The 7,974-nt window shown below is 36.3% G+C and overlaps 1 protein-coding gene across 1 annotated transcript; it reads left to right on the forward strand.

The window, feature by feature from the left end:
- Window positions 1-1,433: 1,433 nt before the first annotated feature.
- Window positions 1,434-3,264, forward strand: LOC103451647 (uncharacterized). Its single transcript, XM_008391065.4, has 4 exons — window positions 1,434-1,735; window positions 2,057-2,234; window positions 2,361-2,424; window positions 2,536-3,264. The coding sequence occupies exons 2-4, from the start codon at window positions 2,089-2,091 to the stop codon at window positions 2,845-2,847; spliced, it is 522 nt and encodes a 173-aa protein (XP_008389287.2). The 5' UTR covers window positions 1,434-1,735; window positions 2,057-2,088; the 3' UTR covers window positions 2,848-3,264.
- Window positions 3,265-7,974: the final 4,710 nt, after the last annotated feature.

Genomic DNA, 7,974 nt, shown 5'->3' on the forward strand with positions numbered 1-7,974 from the left:
AAATTTAGTCTATCCAACATTACTCTTTTTCTAATCCAAACTTTTGGTACACTCCAAACTTTTAAGCCTTCTCGAGTCGAGGACTTATGCTATCTCCAACCGAATGAAGGCCAAATGGCTCCCTTTAGCTCTATAGTCCTGCAGGAAATTATATTTTAATGAACAGTGCTAGGCCATATTTTATACAATCTCCAACCGAGTGGGCCAAAAAGTCATAGACCAAACATAACCTTTTGACAAAAAACCATCTCCAACCGAAGGGGCCAAAGGGTCATAGGCCAAACATAATTTATTATTTTAATTAAATTAATATGGTTAATTAAATAAAACCACCATATTAAAATAAGGTTTTCAGACATATTTTGAGTGTCACTTGTTGCCAAATGAATGAGTCTCTGAATTTCTTATCTTTATATAATCTCAATAATTTTTTGGATAAGATTTCGAGTGACACGTGTCGTCAACGTGAGTAACTCTCCAGATTTCTTATCTTTATGTAATCTCAATAATTTTTCAGGTAGAATTTTGAGTGACAAGTGTCGTTAAAGTGAGTAACTCTCCATATTTCTTATCTTTATCTAATCTTAATAATTTTTTTGATAAGATTTCGAGTGTCACGTGTCAAAATGTAATTGGTTGTGCAAATTTTAGATATGATTCTTATCTACGTGACATTTCTTATCTTCAGTTTTCAATGTTGTAGGAACGATGTAGGTATTTATAGGAAAAAAAATATTTTTTTAATTTTATAAATTTGTCTAAAAAAAAATTTCAAATTCAAACGGTAACCTGACGTTAGCTAGCCATTGCTAGCTGGCGTCATGATGATGCCCGGTAGCCATTGACATTCAAATGGGTTGAGCTGGAAGGCTGACGGAATGTTAAGCTTGACATTCTGGAGCTGGATGGTTGGCAAAATGTCAAACTTGACATTATGGCGCTGGAGGGTTGGCTGGTTGGAAATAGCCAACCCACTGGCCTGATTAAGGGTTTTGGGCCCGGTGGGACCCACAAGCCTATTGGTCTAGCCCTCGGCTGGAAATGGTTTTCGTGTCGTTCCGAGTTATTTTTAACCCTATGACCCTTTGGCCGGGTCGGTTGAAAATGACCTTACATGTCAAGAGATACACAATCATTGTACAGTAAATTTGACTATGTAAATCTCAATAACATTGAACCTGAACGAAATTTTAAGCCGTAGAAATAATATTAGGGGTGTGATATCCACACATCCCATTTTACTTCTCACACATTTTTAATTTTCAACCGTCGAATCAGATGAATTGAATAAGATCAACGAACATAAATTATCAAAGAGTATATAAGAAGTAAAATAAAATATGTAAATATCACGATTTATAATATTATTAACACAAAATGCCACATCTATTGTATCCGCACCAGATAAGTTACATACTCTCAACTCTCAAGTTCCCACACATATCACGTTCCTCACTTTACTTCTCTCTCTCTCCCCCCGTTGCCCTCGCCCATTCCCAAAATCTCTCTCCCCTCAATTTTTTATTAATTAATCACACGATTCTTTGTTCGCTCTCTTTTTCTGTTGAGCCATTGGCCCTATAAATTCGATGGAGACTCTGCGTTGTCAACCTTCCTTCCTTTCCCATTTCCTTCCTCTCCAACCAAACCCCTTCCCTTTCCCCCCCTAATTTTCCATTCCATTTTTCCCACCTGCAACTAAGCAGCTGCTAACTTCTTCACTCAAACTCTAAAGGTAAACTGACATGTCTTTTTTTTTTTTAATTATGATTTTTCTTGTTTCCATCAAAATCTTCGGTAATTCCAATCTTTGTCTTCGGATCTGGCGTTTTTGAAAACAATCCGACTTCTCCAGATCTCCTTCCTCAATTTTTACGCTCAAGTTAATATCCATTTTCTGTTACAATTTATCCAGATCAGATCTGTTAACCTGTCATTTACTATGCTCCATTTTTTGGATTTATTGCAGATATATATATATATATATATATATATATATGTATTATAGCTCCTTCCCTCGAGTTTTTAATTTCGTTTAATTGATTTGCTTGACCAGGTTTTACGTCGTCGTTTTAAACCGAGCGGAAAATGAATCACTGTGGGATACAGCAAGGCAATGCGCTCTCAGCTTGCGAAGACATGAGGTCTTGCTCCAGGGACTCCGTCGTCTGCCCCAAACCTCGCCGCCTCGGCCTCCTCAACGATCCCGTCAGATCTTTCCGATGGCATTTCGGGTAATTCGAATTTTTGAATTTCTTTCTGTTTTGGAATATTTTTATTTGTGCTATCCTTAGGGTTTCAGAATTCAAATTGTGAAATTTCGTTAGTTTGGTTTTGATTTTTAATTATTTGAATTTCAGCCACCAGGCGGAGTTCTGTGATTCAAAAGCCGGGTCTGATATTTTAGACAATATTCTCACTAAGGTACTTCTCGATCTGCAATTAACTGAATGCTGATTAGGCAATTATGGTAATCAAGTCAGTAATTCAATGTGTGTGATGTTTAATTTATTTCTTGATGTTTGATTTGTGTAGGGATCCTTTGGTGTTGAACAATTTTCGTGTACAGAAATGGCCTCGCAGCACCCATTTTATTGCGGATCGCCACCGAGCAGAGTAGCTAACCCATTAATTCAGGACGCTCGATTTGGGGATGAGGAGCTCCTCTCGTCCCCATCACTGTCGCCAATACCTGCCCCGTCAGGTCAATCATCGTCTCCTTCCTCGTCCACGAGGAAAGGAGGCTGTGCTAGGACCAATTTTGGGAGCAAACCGGCAGTGAGGGTCGAGGGGTTTGATTGCCTGGACAGGGATCGAAGGAACTGCAGCATCCCTACCCTGGCATAAAGAGCCCGATTTTTTATCAACTAAGGTACATAGGAGAACATGAAGCTAAAGTTTTCTACACTTGATAGCATTGAGAGGAAATTTTGAAATTCTCGGAGAGTGAAGGAAGTCGATCCTTGTGGCTAGTGTAATTATGTTCAAGGGATTTGTGTAAATAAAATGCGTCGTGTAAGTAAGTTTGATTGTTAACCAAATAATGAGCGCGTTCGTTCTTCTTGTTTAGGAGAAAGCTCTGAGGGGGTGCGGCATTTAGTAGAGAACAGATTGATTGTGTTTTCTACCGCACCACCCTTTCACTGTGTTTCTATTTAGGTGTTTCGGAGTTCGGCTTATGAAGCAAATCTGTACAAATTGAAGCTGTTGTTGAGTCGATCTGAACAGTCATTTACAGTATATATACCATTTGTGTTTTCGTTATCTTCTGCTGTCCACTGCTTGCTTCGTGCTTTTACTTTCCGATTGAGTTTATGTGATTCTCTCCGAATCGAGCTTTGCCAAATCCTTGTGCTTTTTATCCCTGATCATAATTCAACAGCTATGTGATGGTTTTTTGTGTTCATTCGTACAACTCCGTTTGAATCATCCGATGATCAGATCTGTTTGAATCATCGGAAATCGATCATCGATGCTATTTTTAAAGAAAGAAGAAAAACAGCTTCGAAGAATCGTTCAGCTTATTATCCACACAACTTTATTCGGAGGGATGAGCATCTATATCTTGATGCGAACCTCTTTGTGTGGTTGAAGCTTGCAGAGTGGACATGTTTTGCGTAGTTGAAGCCAGTTGGGGTCTTTGATTGAAGAGATTCTCTCGTTACAATTAAGACGTAGTCTCGGTATGTTCCTTTCCTTCGTCCAATAGATGATTATCATATATTCAAATGATTTCTCCTTTCTTGTTGCATAAGAAACTTTGAGTTTAAAATCGTTTAGTGGTGAGATAATGATATTCATTTTATTAATTTAACCCTGTTTAAATCCTCCATTAAGACATTGATCATGATAATTTGACACAAAAATTGAACTAGTCTCATCAAAACAAAATCAACAAAAAGATCTTATTAAACGAGTAGAAAGACTTGGCGCCTGCTTGAATTCGTTACAAGAAGGGGACCCACTTCTAGAGACAGGATTTTATTCCAAATATTATATTAAAATTAAAAATTAAAATACTCCCATCTGTAAGTCACAAGGGTAGGTTAGATGGAATCCGGATTCTCTTCGTGAATCGTATCCGTTAATCGTGTAGTCATAAATTATTTTAAATTATTTTATTTAAAATTAAATACAAATATTATTTAACAAAAATTAACCGCATGATGTACGATGAACGAACAAAATTTACGAATTCGCAGGATCCTCACCAAAAGGATCCAGAGAAGATCCTGTTGGGGTTAGGCCATCTCCAACCGAAGGCTGGCCAGAGGGCTCGTTTGAGCCCTCTAGCCCTCCAAGATTCCCCAAGATATTAATATTTTAATGAACAGTACAGGGCCATATTTGCCTCCGTCTCCAACCGAGGGCCAGAGGGCCAAAGGGCTCGTTTTAGCCCTGTCACAAAAAACCATCTCCAACCGAGGGTCAAAGGGCCATAGGGCCAAACATAATTTATTATTTAAAAACTACAATTTAATGTTGTATAAATGGCCTAGGAAGTTATACGAAAAAAATAGAATTGAAAAAAAATATGAAACAAATTTTGTGAAATAAAAGTTATAGGAAAAAAAATATGAAACAAAATTTGATTCATATGAAAAGGAAAAAAAAAGGGGAAAAAAAGAAGTTTACATTCATTAAAAAAAATAAAAACAAAGAAGTTTAAATTCATTAAAAAAAAAAAGAAAAAAAAAGAGGCCTAATAATACAACGGCTACTAGCCGTTATATTAAAAAAACATTTCAAACTATTAGTGTCGGTTATAACCGACACTAATAGTAGAACTATTAAAAAAAAAGAATATCTTTAATGCTGTCGGCTATAACCGACAGCAATAGGAAATCATTAAAAAAAAAATAGCCAGCCCTCCAGCCCTCCAGCCCTCTCCGATCCCGTGGGGCCCTCCCAGATTCCAGAGCCCTCTGGCCTAGCCCCCGGTTTGAGACGGTTTTAGGGCTATTTTCGGCCCTCTGGCCCTCTGGATCCTTCGGTTGGAGATGGTGCATGGACCTGACACTGGGAGCGGGGTCCCAACGAGTTCCGTGATATCAAGTTATTATTAAGCAGATTATCGATTATACTATTTATTCTTAAATCCATTACCATGTTAAATTATCAAATAGACAAGTCAAAAACAACTTATGACAAAATCGATATTGTTTTCAATTTATTACTTACCACTTGCACAAATTGGAAACGATATCAATTTTGTTGTAAGTTACCTTTGACCTGTCTCATTTAGCACTTAACATATATTTTAACACTTAACTCTTGATGCAAGTGGCTAGGTAAAAAGACCTGACTGGCTGGTTCATAGTTATTCATCTTTAATCTTTAATCTTTAATATTAGAAAGTCAGAATGAGAGTTTGGTGTCTCAAGGCTTCACCAAAACGTTTTGGACAAAAAAAACCCCCAAACAAAAAAAAATCAAAACTGACTGAAAATAATAGAAACAAATTCGCAAGGGTAATTTTGTCATAAAAATATAAAAAACTGAATTTATAAATAAAAAAATTGGATTAAAGCCACGTGGGTTAAGCTGTAAAGAGAAGAAGTTTTGCGGAAAAGAGATATAACTGCTGAATGTGCGATTCAAAATAAAAAAATTAACCTTCCACGATCTACAAATTTTTCCATCAATTGGGGTTCTTTTCCAACTCAATTTATCAGAAGCGAATGATACCCTTAACTGCCTTTCCCAATCATGGAACACACAGCAATCCAAGAACAGGATAGAGGAATAAAGAACACATGCATGAAGTGCTGGCATTGTTTAATTTCATTTTGGGTTTTTCTTTTATAATTTTTTTAAAATTTTTGTTCGCTGCAGAAACGTAAAGCAAGTAAAGGCAGAAGAATAGGTTTGTTTAAGGCTGGGTTCAGTTCAAAACAGTTCGGTTTTTTGCCAAAATCGAAACCGAACCAAAATTTCGGTTCGGTTCAATTCATTTTTTTTTTAGTTTCGGTTTTTTCAGTTTTTTTTTTAAATGATGTAAATGGAAGGAACCTACCTATCAACCTCCCAGTTCTCATATATCACAGAAACATAATGTACATTGCCATGATTCATAATTATAAAACTTTAAAATTTACAAAATCATGAAATAATTCAACAAATTAATTGATCGATGCAGATCGAAACAAAAAAAAAGAAAATGGGTTCGTCTAAATGCCATAATCGGACTCCAATATCGCATGCCCAGTGCCCACATTCAAATTCATAGTCAAGTCCACAATAGATCTAGAAAATTCCAGAACATATTCAGAGAAAAATACTAACTTTTTCACCTTAAATTACATAAATTTCAAATGGCTAACCATAAAATTAAAAACCAATGAACTGACAAATAAATAAAACCCACAATCTTTGCTGCAACGATATCACCATAATCGTCACAAGCTCTTACAATTCCTCTTTTCGTCAGGTCTCGTCGGGTCTCCAAAGGGGTGAGGGAAAATCATGGTTTGGAAGAAGGAATCCACGAGGAGGACATGAGAAGACTGGAAAGAGAGTGATTTGGAGAGAGAGAGAGAATGAGGAAGCAAAGGCAGAGAGGAAGCAGCGGACAGAACCGAGATAAATGTTTGAGATCTGAAATGAAATAAGAGTGAAACGACTAGGGTTTGTAAAGTTAAGAAATTTTATAAAGCATTAAACATAAGAAACCTATAAATAATTTACTGGTACAATTATAATAATATAAAGCCTATAGTCAAGTTGGCTTGCAGCCACTAACCCCAACCTGTAGGAAAGGGGTTCAAACCCTGATGCCATCATGTTTTTTTAGTATTATATGATTTTTTTTTCGGTTCGGTTAGGTCTGATTCGGTTTTCAGACCTCAAAAACCGAAACCGAACCAGCCAAATTCAATTCGGTTCGGTTTGACAATTTTGATTCGATTTTTTTCAGCCTCGGTTTGGTATGATTTTCGGTTTTTTTAACCCACCCTTTGGTTTGTTTACAGGATTTTTATGGGCTTTTTGAAACTGCAGTTAGCAGTTGCAATTGGTTTATTTTTATTTTTATTTTTATTCCTTTCCCGCAAAAACTAAATCGTCTTCATTCTCAGATATGTTACTTTGATAGTTTGATGTTTGATTTATTTTTAATTTCCTTTTTTATCATTAATGACACTCTCCGACCTAGATCGAGGCATGCTGGCCGTCACGTGAAGGTGACGTAGCCATATGCACAGTGCAGAAGCAATAAAGATATAAGGAAATGTGAATAAATAACTAGAGCACTAGATAAGGTAAGATGCAAGTGCGACATTAAGTGTGAGTTCACAATCAGAGTATAAGTAGCCTAAGTGCAGTCCAACATGACGAATAGTAATTATACAACAACAAAGATAATCCTACATTGGTAATAATATGTCAGAGCTGCCGTGAATTCCTCGTAAGCCACCTACAAGCACTCCTAACTAAAACCTAGAGGGGCGCAAAACAAAAAGTGTGAGTGGGCAAAAACAAAGCTTTTCAAAACCATTTCATTTATCAAAAGCTCTAACCCTCGCCGTAAAACCAGTATAGTTTCCCATAAAATAGAATGCATATATATATATATATACATATCTCAATACCATGCTCAGAAAACGATATTAATAAATATGCCATGCCAAATATCTCAAAATAACAGAATAAGTAACTCATGTGAGATAACATATCAGCCGAATCCACCTAAAGTGGCCTGTACAGCTAAATCTATAGCTAAATCTATAGCGCCTATAATGCAAAAAAACCTCTCGCACACACGTTAGTGTGTGCAAAGAGGCTAGTAATTAAATAATTTGTGTATGTCTTGCAACTTATTTAGTTGATGCATATCTTTATCGAACTATAGTAACAACTACTCTCACAAATTCTATCAAATAAATTAAGAGTTTATTATAAATATGTTACTTTTAGCGCATGCGGATGCCCATATACATTGACATGATTCAGCAAACAGTATGCTAATTTTATACT

This window comes from Malus domestica, chromosome 13 (assembly GCF_042453785.1).
Source record: "Malus domestica chromosome 13, GDT2T_hap1".
NCBI classification, from domain to species: Eukaryota; Viridiplantae; Streptophyta; class Magnoliopsida; order Rosales; family Rosaceae; genus Malus; species Malus domestica.

Excerpts from the sequence above, each read along its gene's own strand:
- LOC103451647 (XM_008391065.4), top strand. The coding sequence starts at position 2,089 with ATGAATCACTGTGGGATACAGCAAGGCAATGCGCTCTCAGCTTGCGAA. Across the intron at positions 2,235-2,360 it reads TCTTTCCGATGGCATTTCGG|CCACCAGGCGGAGTTCTGTG; the intron begins GTAATTCGAATT and ends TTTGAATTTCAG. Across the intron at positions 2,425-2,535 it reads TAGACAATATTCTCACTAAG|GGATCCTTTGGTGTTGAACA; the intron begins GTACTTCTCGAT and ends TGATTTGTGTAG.